This window comes from Grus americana, chromosome 1 (genome assembly GCF_028858705.1).
Source record: "Grus americana isolate bGruAme1 chromosome 1, bGruAme1.mat, whole genome shotgun sequence".
NCBI lineage: Eukaryota > Metazoa > Chordata > Aves > Gruiformes > Gruidae > Grus > Grus americana.
This window is the reverse complement of record NC_072852.1, coordinates 119,547,942-119,567,090: the sequence shown is the minus strand read 5'-3', so window position 1 is coordinate 119,567,090 and position 19,149 is coordinate 119,547,942. Positions and strand designations below refer to the sequence as shown.

Below are 19,149 nucleotides of genomic sequence, written 5' to 3'. Positions count from 1 at the left end.
AACACAGCAGAAGAAATCTCTGCGAAAGGGAAGAAAATAATCCAAATCCTTCTGAAAGCCAGTTTTGCCATAAAACAAAGTAAGGTCAAGGGACCTGCACAGGAGATCCACTTTTTAGGAATCAAATGTCAAGACTGGCGTTGTCAGATCCCAATGGATGTGATAACAAAATAGCAGCTATGTCCCCACTGACCAACAAAAAGGAAACACAAGCTTTCTTAGGCATTGTGGGTTTCTGGAGGATGCATATCCCAAATTACAGTCTGATTGTAAGCCCTCTCTATCAGGTGAGCTGGAAGAAGAACAATTTAAAATGGGGCCCTGAGCAACGACAGGCCTTTGAACAAATTAAACAAGAAATAGTTCATGCAGTAGCTCTTGGGCCAGTCCAGGCAGGACCAGATGTAAAAAATGTGCTGTACACCGCAGCCAGGGAGAACGGCCCTACTTGGAGTCTCTGGCAGAAAGCACCAGGGGAGACTCGAGGTCGACCCCTGGGGTTTTGGAGTCGGGGACACACAGGATCTGAGGCTGCTGTACTCCAACTGAAGAAGAGATATTGGCAGCAAACGAAGGGGTTTGAGCTGCTTCGGAGGTGGTTGGTACTGATACTCTGGTTGACTTTGGGGTAGTCCATGCCTTCCCAGTCCCCAGCCACCAGGAGAATCCTCCAGTCTCACAGACTTCAGCTTGTTTTTTAATCTTACACTCCTTTCCACCAGAAACGCAATTCACTTGACTCTGCAAATTTCACGACCTCGCTTGTATGGGAAAATATTTCTCTCTGAATAATGAAAATAGAGGAGGGAAAAAAGTCCAAACCCTTCCTATTAGTATAATCAGTAGCCTGCTAATTGCACCTGTTGTTGCTGTCTAAGTACAGGACATTTTGCCTTTTTTAATTCCCATGTTGTAAGCCCATTGGGAGCAGAGAGTTACGTAGCACCAGTGAGTCAGAGCAGGTTCTGTACACACATGATCTGATGGCTGATAACTCAGGCAGAGGACTGGAGAGGAGGCTTTTCAGTTATATCCACAGATCCACAGTGTGACTTGAAAAAATTACTATGTATTTTCAAAAACAGCTGCTTTTTTTCAGGTTCCCGTCCTGAGACACTTTCATTGTGATTTTCACAGCTTTTCTATTTCCCACAGAATTGGTGTCATTATTAACCTCTCTGCACTTTTAATCTGGTATGAAATGGGGCATTATACTACTCAGCTGCTAAAATTTCATAGGCTACCACAAAGCTCAGTTCATGCTGAACTTGTTCTAGTGCTTTAAGAAATATCTATAAATTAAAGGCTGTTAGCTCTTATTTACAAACAGTTCTATTTATGTCAATAGAAGCGCTCACATAGAAGATCAGTGTGGGATACAAAATTCTGAGCTACCAAGTTTTAAAACGAGTAGTGCAGTTTTCTTTGCAAGAATTGATGATTTCACTGACACCTGAAAAAATATTGTAAGAGTTAGAAAAACATCCTCAGGGATTGTACCAGGAATACAAAGTCAGAAATTCTGGACGTTGAAAACTGCATAAAAAAGAACTGAATTTTCAAATAACTGATTAAAAAAAATTATTTGTTCATGTGACAAATGTAATATTTAGTGTACTCAACATACAAAGCCTATTTGTAGAAAAAGTAGAATACAAGAAGATGTGGCAGGAATTTTAAATGTTTCTAGCAAACATTTTCTCCAGAATTGTGACTGGATTCTGAAGCTTCAGAGAGTAATAAACAGCTTTAAAGCATGCCTGGTCAGTGATGAAATATTCAACATGAGGAAGCAAAAATCTTCCTGAAGCCTTAGATCTGTTTTCCATATTCTTACAAAAGAGTTGGTTTCTAAAGATCTGTTTTCTATTTCAGTGTTACTGGAAGTATCTTATAAGAAAAGAGTTCAGAAGGCTTTTATATGTTTAAAATACGTTCAGAAAAGTCAGTGTTCTCTTAGTAAAACCAAGTACATGTTTCTGCTAACTCTGATGGAGCGAAATTAGTTCACATTGAACACTTTAAAATAATTTTGTTTTGGTAAAAACAATGTTTGAAATCCTAAGTAATCAGTTTGTATTTGATGGGCTGCAGAATTACAGTCCTGAGAAATTCACGCTTTGAACAGATGCATAGTTCAAACATGGATACCTGAGGCTGGGCACCTCCGTGTGTGTACATCATAATTATGTACTTGACTTGCAAATGTATCGAACACCCACAACTACAAAAGCCTCATTAGCTGGATGTCTTCCAGGTGAATTGAATGATATATTAAGAAAACTCTAAGGCTTTGCTTGGTCAAATTCCAATCTTCAGTCTGTCAGGCTCTCAGAGGGAAAATAAAACATAAAAAGCCCACCTTCCTGCTCTCACGTCAAGTGCTTTTGTCGACTTACTGTTGCCTTTGGCTTACCTCAGCTGTTGGCAGCTCCTGACATTATCAAAAGCCAAGCCCTAACATTGCAATAGGGCAGGAGGATACTGCACAAGAGATCAGAGCCATCTTCCCTTTGGTGGGACGTGCTGTGTTAGGGAATTTGCCCCAGCAGGAGCCTGCAGGGATATTCCCTCCTATCCTGCACAGGTATCTATAGCAGGGAAGGTTCAGGGCTGACGAGGGAGTGCAGGAGGGCATGGTCAGTACCAACATGGCATTTGCTCCTGCATGTTCTCCCACTGTGAGGTCCAGGGATGGTCCTGGGCAGTCAAAGGACATCCAAAAGTGGAGAGATTCTTCCGGTTTCCCCCTTGCCGCTATGATGTTGACAGAGAGAGGGAGATCAGCTAGAGCGGAGCCAGAGAAAGCAGCTGCAGAAGGAGCCCATACATGGATGAGTTGTTTGTATGGTTTAGGCTGGGCTCGCTCCAGGCTGTGCTGAATTGCTCTTTGCTCCTCCTTCCCCCCTCCTCACTCTTTTCTCTTCACCTCCACTCCAATTCTTGCCTGCCTTGCATAGCAGCCTTTCATTTTTTATTACCTTCTGCATAGCTCATTCAAATTCAGTAACAACCTCTGGCACAACTGTGACCGTCACACTGGTCACACTATGCACTTAACTTGTGTTTTGTATCTATTTCCCTCTCCTTGCATCCCTTCTGTGTTAGCTGCAAGCATTTTGTGACAAGGTCTATCTACTGCTTTGCCTTAGTTTCATGCCTAAGATAGAGTCCATTTCTTTCTTGCATCTAGCACTGCATAACATTCATGGTTAGTAAATGCTATTGAGGTGTCTGAAAGGTCCTTTTTGCTGTGGTACCATGGCAGTTTCGAAGTCCACAGTAGGAAGTCAGCGCGTGACATGAGTGTTGCCCCATATCTCCTTCTCTGTAGAGTACACCTTTCCTGGTAATGCCAGGTCTTGCTGACACTTGGTGGTGTTTTGGACTGTGGATTTTAATTGCAAGCAATTGCAAAGTCTGTGTTTTTGCATCTTTTATCAACAGAAAAAAGAAAGGACCCACCTGTTTTTCACTGCAAAAGCAGTGTCTCCCTAGCCAAAGTTTTCAAAGCTGGTCAGATTCTTGATTTGGGGAAAAGCTTTCCACTTGTGCTGTTGATTCTACAAATGCTTTTTTCTTACTTGCATAATTGTCACGGACAGCAAGGCTAAGATAATTTGTTCCTTCCTTACTTTTATTCCTTCTTTCTGCTTTTATATCCTTGACAAGCCAAATATGGAAATACAATTTTAAAATGGCACAGTGACATTTATCATTGACTTTTATTATATGTGTCTCAATGAGTGATATGCATTATACCTATGGGAGTTTAATGTATGGATTTTCCTGGTTTACTGAATACCAGGAACTTTGGAGATTGTTCAGGTGAACTAGGAACTAAATAAACATGATCTTCTGGTTTTCCCTTCTTATAAAACAACATGTATCATTTTGCTTTATTTAGTCCACGCTTTCATTTTATTAGATTGCAAAGAAGCATATATGGTGTCTGTTTACATTCCTTACTGATTCAACTTGAAATTATGACCAAGTATGGCTTGAGTAGTCTATAAAAAGTTATGGTAGTTTCTGGCTCTCAGACATATAAAGGTGTTCCTGGAAGCTCAAAACCCAGAGTGCAAATCAGTTAGCCTTCTCGATGATTTTGAAACCTCAAATCCTTTGAAATAGTTGGCAACTTGCCTGTTGCATATTTACAGTTACACAACTCTTCCTCTCTGTGACTTTTAAAAGTTCCTCCTTCCTTTTTTCTTTAAGTCCCTCGGCAGCATCAAAACAGCTTCTCTCCCTCTCTCTCTTTCCCTTCTCCCCAGCCCTCCCCCCTCTAGCTCTCTCTCTCCTTGGTATGGCACATTGTTCTGTGGAAATAGGTTGTTTTGAGTTCACACTTTGTTTTCCTGCTGTTTTTCTGGGAAGCTGGACGTGGCACAAAAGATATGGGAACAGCTTGTAGGAAATGGGTTTGTTTGGGGAAACAATAAAAGAGAAATGGCCCACATACCTCTCCTGTATGTTTGAAGGCATAACGTACAGTATATAAAGACATTTTGGGGGTAATTTTTCAATACAGTCCAAAGAAAAGTAAATCTAAATCTTGTCTTTTAGCATATCTTAAGCTTTGCATTCACAGCTTCATTTCATGTAATAATGCGTATTAGACACTTGATCTTATTAGCAAGGTATGGGGAAAAGCATCTTAATGGTGTGAATTTCAGGGTTCTGGATTTGAGGTGGTCTTCATTTGCATTGACTTTCTCAGTTCACTTGTCATCAGTGACAGCAGGTGGTCTTTTCTTGTCCTTCTAGAGCTAATGTTGGTGTCATTGAAAAATACAGTCAATATCAGAGCTGCAGAGCATGGTTTTAGTAAGAGTAATAATGTTGGTAATCACTAGTTCAGAAGAGATACCGCTACAGGGAAAAACTGCAGGATTTTTCTTGTTGCCACATCAAAGATCGCCACATGCATTTTCCTTTTCTTCTTCACATCTACAGTTAAAAATAGGCCACAACCTGTTACTGCTGCGTATGAGATTCAGCAGAAAACATGGTCGCAGAGCCACAAGTTGCACAATAAAGGCAAAGGCTGAATTTGTGAGGCAGTTCTCCTAAAAAAGGCAAAAAGAATGAAAAAAGTTGAAATTTTATGAAATAATAGTTTAAATTCTGTAATTTTGGATTGGTGATATTGTTTAGAAAGACATTGCTTAAATAAAGTAATAAGAACTCAAAAGTAAAACCTCAGGTGTAATTGGGATTAAATTTTTTTTGAGTGTCACAAAGCTAATTTTTCTGTGTATGTGAGGGTTTCTTGTTGTTCTGTTTTGTTTTGTCTGGGAACAAAGAAAGAACACTCACTCCAACCTTTGTCTGTCATAGGTATAAACCAACATTATTCTTCTGATCTGTTGCTTTGGCTACGTCTCCAACTGCAATATACCTAAAACCATACCAGTCTTTTTGACTGATCTCATAGTTAATGTTTGAGCTAAAACAATATCCTTACTTTATACTGGTTCAGCAAAGCAGGTTAAATATGCTTAAACATAAGCACGGACTTAACTTTATTGCTATTTTACTAAGCACTCTCCTATGTTAATCTTTGCACAGAAATGACTTAATACTGTGACATTCAATCCCGTATTAATTTCATTAGTCATGTTTTGTGGCAAATGACTAAAATAACATATGCTGAAATATGAATCAAGATATTAATTATAAACAATTATAGGAAAGTATGTTAGGCTATACACTGTAAAGGTTATCATGACAGGAAGTCATATTTTACATACACAGTGGGCATACTTGGAAAGTTCATTCTGAATTTAGAAAGATTACCCATTTGAGCAATATTCCATATGCTCGTAAAATGGGGACTACCATGAGAAGCATATCATAGTATGTATGTATATATTTAGTGTATACATGGAAGATCCAGAATAAAAGGTGGCTGGGGAAGAGGAAGGGAGAATAACGTAAACAAAGGACTTTCTGTTACAATGTTGTGCAAAAATGGAGAGCATTCTTAATACAGCAAATTTTTAACAAGCAATAGCAATTTGCATTTTAATTCCAGTTACCTAATGCAGAGAAGTCAGTCAAAAATATCAAGACAAACACATTTGGAAGTAAATAAAAACATCCATACAAATAAGGATGGCTTAAGCAGTGTTTGCAAGATCTATCAAGCAAGGAAATTACTTCAGTAAGTGTTGGATGTGATAAGTGTTCTGTAAATGGGAAGGTGAGAATTTTAAATGTGCATGAAGGTGAACATAGGGAAGCATCTGAGACCTTGTCAGCCTGATGCAGCAGGCAAGAGGATCTCCAGCTCCAGAGGTTCCCTGCAGAGGAAGCTGAGCTGCAGGAAGGCAGCTCTGCAGATGCCCAAGAATGGCTCCCCCTCCCTCTCTCTAGGCTGATTGCTCTGCTTGGCTGCTGGTTTGAGAGGACCAGCCAGATTTAATGGCTAACGTCTCCAGTGGACACCCTTTTGTTTTCCCACAATATCTCTGGGGTAACTAATACTACATTTGGAGCTAAATCCCCCATAACGGCAGTCTTTCCAACCAGAAAGTGAGTGACCTGCTCATCACACCCGCATGCACACACGTGCACACACGTGTGCGCACGTGCACAAACACCACACACAGACGCATTGCAGGGAAGTGATGGGTCACCCAGAAGTTCAGTTCATGGCCATCGTCCAAGTGTTATTTCCCTGTGCTGTTAGGCATTCATAAAAAGCAAAGGTTCATTGGAAAGGAAACGGATCTGGATACTCTTTTCAGTTTTACCCCCTATTTAATTATTTCATCAATGCAATGGTGGTAAAGGTCTTTTCATTCCTTCCTATACATTTCTCATCACTTTGCTGATAAGTTTGTCATTGGTACACAGTATGCCTTAGAGAAAAGCATTTTAACGCTTGAATTATTTTTACTGTAAAATTTGTTCAGAAATTGAGGATGAGACATACTTGTGTGTGTGTGTATATATAATGGGCATATATAATTATCTATACAAATATATATGTGATGGGTCAAGTTAGTATAAATGTAATGTATAATCTTGTAGTTTTGGCTAAATGGTAGGTAAAATAGCTGCAAATGTTACCCTCTTATGATAACACTGGACAAATTTTTTTAATAAGGCAGAAAAAAAGCACGTGGTATATTTATGTTGAGAATTTTCTCAATAAAGTTACCAAAACCAGAGTACCAGGGCAGTCACCATGTTCAAGCAAAGCCTTTAGTTCTGGACAGATGACTAACTTCAGTAAACACACAGTAATTCTTGAAGACATCCCATTCAAACTGCCACCTGTGATGCCAAAAATTTTAAGAGGAAACACGGAAAGGGTAGGATTGCATGCCTAGAATGGGACTGGTGTCTTGTTTTGGGCAGCTGTTTTGGTCCCAAGACTCTTTCCCAGTATCATTTTGATCTATTAGCAAAAGTTCATAGCAGGTGTGGCACGCAGCCTCAGTTCACTTCCGACTGGGCTGTGGGCCACTTTACAAACCTACCACCTGTTTTGCCAAACAAATCTCTGCTTGAAAGATTGCTGGAAAAAAAAACCCAGATGTTTATATTTTCTTTACAAAGTAGAAGGTTGACTGCTCCTTCAGATTGATCAAGTCCTGTACTAGAAAAGCAGGGTAGAAGCCGGAGGCTAGCCCTGGGCTGAAATGAAAAGGAGTTTTATATCCAAGTTTTCCCAGTTTTCTAGGCATTTTGAAGCCCTAGAAGTTAACAGCCAAGCATGAAGGAGGAGAAAACTTCAAGCTTTCAAAGTTGGTAATTGACTACTATCAAGATGAAAAGGAAGCAAAGTCTATTGTACTGACTGAAAAATAGTCATTCAAACCTCAGTGTTACAGCTCTTTATATGGATGGAAGTGCTAAAATAAGCACACAAAGCTACAATTTCTTTAAAAATGCATATACAATATACAATCTGCAGAATACAATTGTATTGTTTTTAACATGGGTAAATTAAGGTTGACATAATCATTCAAGAATATGTATTCTGAGCCCAACCGATCATTGTGCTGCTCCAGCCCCGCAGCCACCTAACCCCATTCATTCAGCCACTGCTGCAGTAAATAAAACCTGGTGTTGCTTCAGCCTTTGAGTAGTTTACTAGCACTCTGCTCATGCAGAAGGAAAAACGGAACCAGACTCATCACTGTATAGCACCAGATTGTCTGCTTTATTCCCTAGGCTTTTTGATACAGCCTGGTGAATTCTGAGGTCCACTTTCATTCAGAGGCCTGGTGCAGTTCTTTGATGGTTGTGCATGGGCAGAAGTGCTTCTAAGCATGCCCTTCTTGAAGTCACTTGGGCGTTGAATGTGCCCTGAAATTAATGCAGGATGGAGGCTGTCATCATTGCATTTGAATGCTGCGTTGCTTTGATGGTGTCCAGGGCACATGACGTGTATGAGTTTCTTAATTCTATTTATTAACTCTTGGTTTGCGCTTTACTGTCAGATACAGACTTCAGGTGAAATAATTGATTGTGAAATGGCACTTCTTTAAATCAGATGCTCATGGACACTTTCCTGATCCCTGGAAGTTAGTGGTTCATCAGCCCTACTCGGTGTGATAATTTTAGTGTGTGAGATGCAGGGTGGACCCAAATATGGCTGGGAACTTGTCATGAAGGAGATAGATTTTCTAAGCCAAGACACATTTTTAGTCATTCTTACCAAAGTTTCCCCATCTGCAATAGTGGAACGGTGATTTTTTTCTTATTTTATGAAACACTTGGAGACCTAGAGTTGAATACCTGGTGCTACAAATATTACCCTATGATGAAAGGTGACAAAAATAGCTTGGGCAAAAATAGGGTTTGCTGACATTTCAGGAATGGCAGTCTATCTATTAGAAATTATGATAAAGCACCACAGTCTACATTTGAATTTATAATGTCTCAGAATTTGTTCATTAAGACACAAAATGTTAAACCTTTGGGCTTAGCCGTGAGGCCTCTGTTCAGATTAGTAGTCCTAGTGAAGCAGGGAGAATGACTTACACGAAGAGGGTTGCAGGATCAGTCCTTAAACATCTGCTGTTGTTTCCCAGAAATGAATCTAGCCTGCAGTTTTGCAACATGATTTTGATGGATGCTTGATTATTCCTTTTTTCAAGTGCGACTGCGGCGGTGGCTCTCCTTCACTTCCAAACATCCTTTGTATTTTTCTCAGCAAGAGGTAAAGATATCAGATAAGTGGCAGCAGCAGGCCTGTGTTTAGATTACCACAGACTATCCAAGGGCTCTTTGCAAATAGGTGGAGGATGTTAACTGAGCTGGCAATAAGATTCTCATGGGTGGAGGTGAGGACAACATCTGTCTTTCCTATCTTGTACTTGCCAAGGCTTTTTGTTGTTCCTGAACTCTCTCATGAATATAATATGTGAATTTTTGTCTGATCTAATGAATCCAAGACTCAGAGATTTAGAAGAAAAACATATTCCAGATGTGTGCTGCAATTCCTGACTCAGGTGACTGCATTTTAAGTGGTAACCTTTTTCAGTATGTTCCACACACCATATTGAGTATCTTGCAAAACCACTTCATTTGCGAATGGTCGGAATAGAGTTGTAAGAGCATCATGATTAATAAGCTACGGCAAGGCTAAAACATCAATCATTTGTCCTTTGTTTCACCAATTATTGCTGGAAGCAATGACTCCAAGGCTGAAAGACTTGGCTTTAAAGCAGGACTGCAAATTTAGGCTAGAAGCCCTTTAGCAGTTCAGCCACAGCTTGCTTTGCCATGCAGGGATGCCTGTGGCAGACGTGAGCGGAGCAGAGTTTCAGACTGGAAGACTGCCTGCTGCTCTGCGAGCCTCTGGTGTCCAGCCCCACGTGTCTTCTCTGTTCCAGCGTGGAAATAACATTCCTGGCCTGTTTGAAATTAGGCTTTCACTACAGATAAACAGCTTCCTAGAGCATCAGAAGATGTATTCTGAGGAAGAATAGAAGGATAGTAAGTGAGAAGAGTGAATTGGTAAAGTCTGAAGCAGCTGCACCAAGGTGCATACTGTGTGCTCTCTTGCACGCTTTCACCTGTTCTTTCTTTCAGATACAATTCTATGTAATTCAGTTGCACACAATTCCAATAACAAATGTTATCAAGTATACAAGGGATACTGAGAGCAAAAAAGCATGGAAACACTTAATAGAGCTAATTGTATGGTCTTAATCAGAACAATCTTCCCTCAGAAAATGCAGGTCCTCTCCAAATATAACTTTATTAGAATGTTTTAACATCTGCAAAACACATGCCCGTGCATTACAATTCATCCTTTCAATAAACGTTTTGGTGAAAGTTTTCGTATAACAGCTTTTTGTCTAATTTAAAATGAAAATAAGTCCCAGTATGTCAGAATTCTTTGCAGAATGGAGAATTAATTTTTCTGACCAACTGTAGACATCCGACAAGTGATGGGAAACAGCCTATGTCTGGATGGATTGTGGCTGTGTGGAGCTCTAAGCTTATGCTTACGTATGCATTGTCATGAAATCAGATTAGAGAAGAAGTTGTTTGAATTAATGAGGAGAAATATCATAAAACAGGTGTCAAAAATAGATTATATAAATGCAATGACATATGGCAAAGCTAATTAGAAGTTCTTGATTGCAGTGTTATTGCAAGTCCCTCATAGTTGAGGGTAACAGGTCCGTTTTGGAGTGTGGGAGTGCTGACACCACAAGATGACTCCACAAGCAATAAATGCATTTCACCGTCTGCAGCATCTCTCAACGTACGACGAGGGTTGTAGCTGTATTTGTGTCTCCTCATTCATCCTCCTCTCTACCTATAGTTCTTGCCCAGTGTCCTGCTGGTTTGTGGCCAATGTTTTTCATCATATTGGTGGGCTATTGCGTGCTAGGATTTTGACCGTGCTGGCCAGTAAGTTCTTGACTTTCAAAGTTCTTGAAGCATTTTTTGAGCAGCAAAAATCACTTGATAGACTTTGGATAGCCAATGGGGATAAAAAAAGTTCTACTAAAACTTCTCTGTTACTGGGATTAAGCAATAAACCATGGAAATATTTGAAGAAATGGAAAAACCAGAGCTGAATAGCTTGAGATATGCATATATAGACACACATACAATGAGTGTACTATCTGGAGACATGATTCAATTTGATTGCTGTACAAATGAATGGAAATGGTGTCATGTCTAAAGTGGAAGCTGGGTTGATGACATGGAGGGACAGTGCACAAATGTATTTCACGCACAAGCCGGAATGTTCCCTAATGAGAATTAACTTGAGAAAAAGCATCTCCAGGTTAGAATGGACTCCAAAGTCTTTTAATCCTGCTGCAGTATTTTTTTCCCAGTAAACCTCAGCACAAACAAATTATGCCAGACAACTGCAGACCTTATTGTCGTCTTTAACCATTTCTTAAGTTTGATCAAACTTTAGGGAAAAAAGTCTTTGTCCTTAGTTCCTGACACTGCATATAAATGACAGGTCAGCTCGCATATACTTCTCATGATGGGAACTACTTCAGTCACATTTCCTGTCACTTCATGTTTGTAGGCCAAGTAATCTTGCATTTGATTAAGTAAACACCTTTGTCCTAATGACTTTACGCCTATTTTAAAGGCGTTGCTGTACCTATTGTTCTGCAAATTTGTCAGTCCTTTATTCTTTTTTTTTTTTTACCTTATCAGTGAAGTATAAGTCTAAACCAAATAGAGAAGATACTTTGTTCTTTTATCATTAGTACAGAAAGTCCAAGTGAGAAGCAAGATTTTGCATAGTACAAGCAATTAAAAAATAAAAAAATCTTAATGAAGGAACAGATTTTTATGTTTTGCTGGTGATGTCATGAGAGGAAATATGTGGAGAAGGGAAGATGAAATAAAGAAAATCCATGTCCAGTATTTACCTTGGATAATACTACCAACAGCTCTACTTCACAGACTTGCATGAAAGACCTTTCCCACCTGCCACTGTAAGCAGTATGTGTTGTTTTCTTCATATTACATTGCCCCAGACACTGGTTACTAGAAATGAAAGGCTTAATTTCTGAGATGTCATGAGAATGTTACATGCAAAATCCATGAAGATGACCTAACCACTACTAAAATTATTACCATCAAGGTACAAAACTTGGCAAGATTGAAAGGAGCCTTATAATGCATTGACTTCATAATATTTATTAATGTTTACCGTGCTTTATCCCACTTACTACTTGATGTTGCCAGACTGCTCCAGAAACAGCATTAATATGGCTGAGAAAAAAAAAAATTAACATGTAAATGTGTAATGAAAAGTATTTACTAGAAATAAAACTGATATCCAGATGTAAAAAACTCTTGCAAACATTGTCAGTATTAATAGCTTTGTCTACATTTATATGTGACCAGACTATGCAGCTATTCTTCATGATGGTGAATGCTGACAATTTTTATATTGCATTTGGTCCAGGAGCTTGCATTTAGAATTATAGCAGAAAGCACATTTTTAAGTCCCTGTATTTAAGAAAGAAATACCCATTCTGCTTTCTGTCAGCTGTTGAGTACAGTGGTTTGCTGTTAGAGCCTTCCTTTCACAGCTTACATAGGGTTAAGGCTTGGAGGCTTTAATTAGTAAAGAGAAATCAAGGAAAGACAAGAATGAACGAAGCATGCAGTGAGCAGCTGAAGTACATTTTCTATCTGTTTTGGGAGATACCAGTTATCAGAAATTCTTGTATAGCTGAGAAATGCTTCATATTTCTTGATGATATTTCTATACTTTCCCACAGCATGAGTTTCACATGAGGTTGTATCAGGTTGTATGAGCTCTGATTGTTCAGCATCACTGTGTCTTGCAAGGTCAGTGGATTCAGAAATGCCTGGGCCAGAAATCCTCACCTTTTAAGATCCCTGAGAGGAAAAAAGGCAACAGTTGCCAACTCTGGACACACAACTCCCACCCAAGTGTTACAGAAAACTTTTCCCTGTGCGTGAGGATACACGACCACCGAAAATATCACCTGTAGTGGTTGCTGTTAAATTGACATCAATGGTCCTGTCTGCATTTGAAAGAGGACAATCGGTATGACTGCCTGAGTCCCAGATGACAGGACGAGTAGCAGAACAGATGCTAAGCATAGTTTCCACGTTTCCCACGCTGAAACCTCAATCTATCTCACTTATGTGCGAAAAGAGAAAAGATGGTTAAGGAGTTGAGGAGGAGGTAAGGCTAATTCTAGTTTAGACCATGTTCTCTAGTTATGCTGACTCCTCAAAATTCTGCAAAAGTTTAGATGGACAGTTCATCTTTTGTAATGTGCTCAAGGGAGGGTTATACATGTCCTACTGTCCTTCAGGACAGGCCAGCAAAGATCAGTGAGGACTCGGAGTAAAATATCAGAGGTACTCTCTATTGTAGGGTAGGCATTAATAAGCCTTCCAAATAAGGGCCAACCCACCAGCATGAAAAGTTGGCAGAAACTCAGTTATTCCTACAGAGCCTTTACAGACCTGTCAGCATGCACTAACTTATAACTAGCAGGATGGAGTACAGATGAGTGTTCACTATTAAATCAGAACAAAACTCTAGCTAGCAAATTGAGGGGGGTTTGTCCATGAACAACTAGGCATTTTTTTCCTGAAATGTGCAGTCTGAGTCTGTCTCTTGGGTTCATTTATATTTGACTTGTTTTTGCCATAGTCTTTTAGATGTTCACACAACCCTTATTGTATTTCCAGCATTTGCTGTCCTCCTCAGGAAGTTAAAATGTGTGTGTTTTCCCTCTTTGTGCAACATAATAGGCATCCATAGAACAAGCAATATTTACTGTCATTAGTAATGCAAATAAATAGAAATCCTCTTTTTTTTGTTTGTTTACACTTATGCTTACCCTAAGTATTCCTAAATTAACTGACTGGTGGAGTCAGTTTTAATAGAAACCACAATAAATTTACTTTGTTTCACTTGTGTGTGGGAGGGTAAGAAATCTACTATTATATAGTGCTTGGTGCCTGTTTTGAAAATGTCTATTAGTAAATGGTCTACAGAGTAAAATAATATTCTGCCTGTTGTGTTTGCAATCTTGTATCTGCTTTGTCCTGTGTGATTCACACTTTCATGAATTTACTGGAGCTAACTCTTCCAAAATTAACATTTCATTACATGTTTTTTGGCTCATGTATTAGCTCTACAGTGGGGCAGAAAAGAGGGAACTGTGCAGTAAATAGTCTCAGGCATGGGATGCATTGTGATGACCAGACCAGGCTCTGTGTGTGTGTATGTGTATATATATATATATACACACGCATATATATATTTTCATGAAAAACTCTCATGGACTGCTGAGAAAGAACTTCCAGTGTAAGATTTTCTTTTAGTTCTTGTGATGGGATCCCTGCTACTTTACTATCCAAGCACATCAATTCCCTGTGCTGTCTTGCAGCACAGTGTAGCCAGGGAGCAATCTTTGGGGAGCAAGGGACTAGCTGCCATCTCCTGCTACACCTCCTTGAAAAGCAAGAGCCACCCGCAGGCTTTCCCAGAAATAGCTCATCAGAAAAGCTTCAGAGCACCAACAGCAGCAGATTTCAGCAGGTCAGAGACCCACAGGAGTGTGAGAGGCATGGCACAAAGGAGAGGTGTGATTCTGGCATCCTTTCTGTCCCAGAGAAGCATGTTCACACCCCCAGAGACCCACAAGGCAGCAGTTTGGTAGCTGGGTGCAGGCTGGCAGAAGAAGAGCATGCAAAGCAGGGGTGCTAACTGGGGAGTTAATATTAATGGTGATAGCCTGGCGGTGACCTTTGCACTCAAATGACATCTGGATAGCAAGCAATGAAATGGTGCAGACTGCTGTCTGAATTTTGCATCCCAGCCTGTGGCGGGAAGAGTTAGTGCTAGTGATTGCAGGCATTTGAAGTGCTGCTTGAGATCCTGTTCCCCAAGTCCTGAGATTAAGGGGTGATCTCAGTTTTCATCAGAAGTAATAAGAAGAAAGTGATGTGCCGGCCCTTGCAGTTGCAGATGAAACTATGAATATTAACAGAGTGCACCCTGGGGGCTCACAAACCAGGCAAATAAAAAGAATGATAAATGTATACCCCCTTAAAATGAACAAATACAAATGCTGATTTTTATGGCAGCATCTGACTGCCGGAGCTTGTGCAAAGCCCTCTTCCAGCAGCTGGGGAAGGGAAGAGCCTGCAGGCAGCTGCCCGGCTTCCCAGAGCCAGAGGACTCCCATTGCTCTGTCTCTTCTCCCTCTCCCCTCTCCACCGTGTCCTCCTCCGCTGACAGGGACGTGCAATTTTACCGTCCTGCCGTCGGCCGTCAGCAGCAGGGCTGGTGGCAGTGCGGCCCACACACGCTGCCTCGCGAGGGTGCAGTCATGCGCAGAGCACCCTGCCCCGAATCTGGCTTGGGCCCCCCCCCCCCGCATCCCCATCCTTGGCCCTCCCACCCCCAGCCATCGCCAGCTGGCTGCCTCCACGGCTGCTGTCATCTGGCGCGCTGCATGCCGAGCCTCCTCCGCCGGCCCGGTGTCGGGCTGGCTCCTGGCCACTAGCAGGGCCCACATGGGAGGGAGGGAGGGAGGTGCCGTGCTGTTCCCCTGCCCTGTTTCTTCTCAGGGCAGAGCCATAGTGCCAGGGTGGGAGGAGGGAGTCCCGCTTTGGCTTACTGTCCATTTATACCTGTACACCCCGTGTTCACCCTAAGTAGCCCATGGAGAGGGGGGCTTTCCATGGAAGGCTGCTTTTGGAGGGGTGGACCCCCCCAAGCCTGTGCAGTGCTGGAGGCCGGTGGGAAGGCAGGAGTCCAGACCAGCTCCCGTGGCCAGGGAGCCTCGGCTCAGGCAGGATGGGTCCCTCCAGCAGCATCAGCCCCTTGCACGGCTTCCCAATGGGCCCCGCAGACACACTGCCTGCCCGAGCCGGGCCTGGGTACTTCCTCACTCCCATGACTTGGCTCCAGATAATGTGAGGAAGGAGCTGGTGCCAACATGTGGCGGTGGGGAGAGAGAGTGGCCTTTGCTCCCTCTCTGCATCTGTCCAGTCTCCAGCCAGCTGCGATGGCAGCCACCCTGACACCAAGAGGCCTGGTGAACCCTGCCGCACTCCAGGGCCATAACCACAGTGCTGCACGGTGAGGGAGGGTGGCCGGGGAAGCCCTTCCCCAGCGCCAGAGGAGTGGGATGCCCGGCTGGCCAGCCCACCAGGAAGGGTTGTTGTTAGAGAGTGGGAGGTGGCTGGTGGGCATGGTGTCCTCTCAGGGCTGGTGGTGGGCACCTCTGCTGAAGCCAGCCACAGATGTTGGCAGAAAGAGCAGGGTCCCTGGATCAGAGGTTGTATGGAGTTGTGTCTTGACTCCCTGTCCAGAAGGCACTTGGCCTCGGTCCCAGAGGAAGGAAGAGGAGCTCCCAGTGAGTCAGCAGGGCATGGGTTACAGTCGCTTCTTGCAGGGTCAGTTAAAGTAGCGATGGCAGCTTGCTTACACCCCTGGTAGATCTAGCCCTCTGCATCACTACCTGGGACACCAGAGGCCCAAGCTTCAATGTCTGTCCTGCCCTCTCCTCCCTCCCAGCTCCCGGCCACTATTCTTAAGTGTTTGGTAGCATGTGTCTGTGCATCATCTTAGCTGCTGGTGGAAAGGGTCTCCCCAGGGGAGAAATTGTCCTCCTGCCATATGTTGATGGTGTGTCTGGCACCCTGAGTCCTCACCTCCACTGACAGCAGTCGTGTGCCTAAATAGTGATGAGCACTTAAGCAAGTGACTGGCTGTTTGTCTTCTCGTGAGATGGACAAGCCCTTTTTTCCTTGGGGGATATTGTAATGTCTGCTCTGAAACTTGGTCACGCTGACTTCTGTTCTCTGGGTGCAGGAAGCGTTATCAGTGGTGAGTGAAGACCAGTCCTTGTTCGAGTGCGCCTACGGATCGCCCCACCTTGCGAAGACAGAGATGACGGCCTCCTCCTCCAGTGAATATGGGCAGACATCAAAGATGAGTCCGCGTGTTCCCCAGCAAGACTGGTTATCACAGCCCCCGGCCAGAGTCACCATCAAGATGGAGTGTAACCCAAACCAGGTTAACGGGTCAAGGTAATAAGGACAGTGTTACCGTGGCTCAAGTACGCTTTTTCTTGTGATAGGTATAGGTCAGTTGTCTAAACCTATGAATCTAGCACCATTTTAGATGTCCCAAGATTTCCCACCTGGCCACCAGCTGCTGTCCCAGAAGCCTACAAGTCTCCCGTACATTGTGGGTCACACCTGCCAGCCCCCTTCAGGTGTTATGGAGGGTCTCCAATGGTCTTCTCATGAGCTTGTGCAATACCTTTCTGTGTTTCCTCTGGCTATGGATCATTTTGGATGTGAACTTGCATTGCATGCTAGGTGAAAGAGCATATATTAAAGTTAGCAAAATGTGAGTTTGCTGTAGTCTGAGGCAGCGCCATTGATCCATCTAAGGGTGTGGATTATGTCATCTAACACTCAATGGAAGTTGTCAAAATACAGTAATTTGGGCAGTTGCCTTCAAATATAGCCAGAGAAGCATAGGAAGTAAATTCTTGTAATGGCAGAGGGAGTGAACTATTGATCTTCACTTTTATATTTAGTGTAAACACAGTGCCAAAAAGCATAGCCATGGATTTGGATTTAAGAAGAGCTCATGCTGAAGAAACAGCATATGTATGGAGGCAAGCTGGGGAGTAGAAAGGAACAGGAAAAGAAATTACTCAGCTCAACAGGCAGTAGCCACAGTATATCAGTGCATTAATTGTTGTCTCAGGACTTTTTTTATTAATGTCACTATGAAGGAGAATTGTATTGATTAAGCTGAAAGAGTAATGCAGTGGATTTGTGAATATTGACTGGTAGCCTTTCCAAGCACAGGGGTCTATCCCACTCTATGGGATTTCTTCCATCTGAAAAAGCACACTGAAGATTTTTTTTCAAGGAAACTATCCAAACAAGTGCTTTCCTGTTTAAAATGCCTGACTGTCAAAACAGTTTTCCTTTGGTGTTGCTGAAGGGCAGAGGTCCAGGAAGAGTCAGTTGCTCACAATTGTTGGTGATGTACCAGTGAAGACTGTGCTTCACATCTGTCTGTCACAAACACCTGCCTACTAATCTCATCTCCCCACACCAGTTGTTTAGAAAAACCTCAGCCATGGACACTGTGATTAGTGTTCACACTTGCTGTGCTAATGTGATGAGCACTGTAAGCAGGGCAAGGTGGTTTGACAGCTTATCACACCTACACTTTTCAGTGGTAAGGATGGAAATTGTGCTGAAGTCAAATCAGGATTTCCAGTGAATAGTCAAAGATTTGAGATACGTAGAAATACATGGTGAACTGAAGTTACAAAGAATTAGGGGAAGTCTTCTTATAAGCCTGCTTATTCAAAACTTATTCACAATCAATTTCAGTAAATTCTCCCAAATCTAAGATATGTTCACCTTGTATATGTGAACTCAGAATACTTTCCAGGGATGGATAAGCATTCAGAAGCCCTGAATTAAACAGTCTGTTTGGACAAATCTTCATAATGTCTACTGCTTTGCCTTCCTTTATGCTATTTCCTATCAGTGTGTGCATGCACTGAATCCCTTAGGGCGATACTTAGGCTACCTGCACAGTCAATAGGCAGGAATTGGCCACTGGCTTAGGCTGCGTGAGTTGCTCTTTGCAAGGAGAGCTATCCACCTTTCCTTCAGAGGTATCCTGGTCTCTGCAGTAGCTGTATAAAATGTTTGTGCATATGGTCTGCACTATTACTAGCAGAATAGGCATCTATTTTTTGCAGGGATATATAATCTGAGCATCAGGGGAATTGTCTGTAAATCTATCTTTTTTGATGAGTCACGAGGCATATTTTTCATTCATGCTTTTCCAGCAGAACTGTTAATTGTTATAAATAGGCGGCACCCAGGAGTTGCCAAGGCATCTGGAACCCCAGCGACACACTTTTGCACCATCCTGACCGTCTTCTCCACCATTATGGAAATAAGAGGTGAAAAGAAGAAATTTTGTGCACCTCCTCTCTAAAAAAAATAGCATTAGGTCTACCTACTCTATTATTAAGACCTGGAGTTCAGTGCAAATCAGCAGAGCAGCACATAAAGATTAAGTTCTTCATTTTTCTCTGGATACCATCACTCAGAGGTGCTTAATGTGGGCATCATTAGAAAGTGAACAGCTCA

At 42.1% G+C, this 19,149-nt stretch overlaps 1 protein-coding gene across 9 annotated transcripts in view; it reads left to right on the top strand.

Moving 5' to 3' along the window:
- Positions 1-19,149, top strand: part of ERG (ETS transcription factor ERG) — a 151,073-nt gene that overhangs the window by 101,089 nt on the left and 30,835 nt on the right. For 8 of the 9 annotated variants that reach the window (XM_054839469.1, XM_054839519.1, XM_054839487.1 and 5 more), the window contains one exon: positions 16,826-17,043. In XM_054839469.1, the coding sequence (XP_054695444.1) occupies positions 16,826-17,043 (218 nt within the window). Of the gene's footprint in view, positions 1-11,849; positions 11,950-16,825; positions 17,044-19,149 lie in introns of those variants that run through there. The other variant, XM_054839529.1, reaches the window with a different exon arrangement.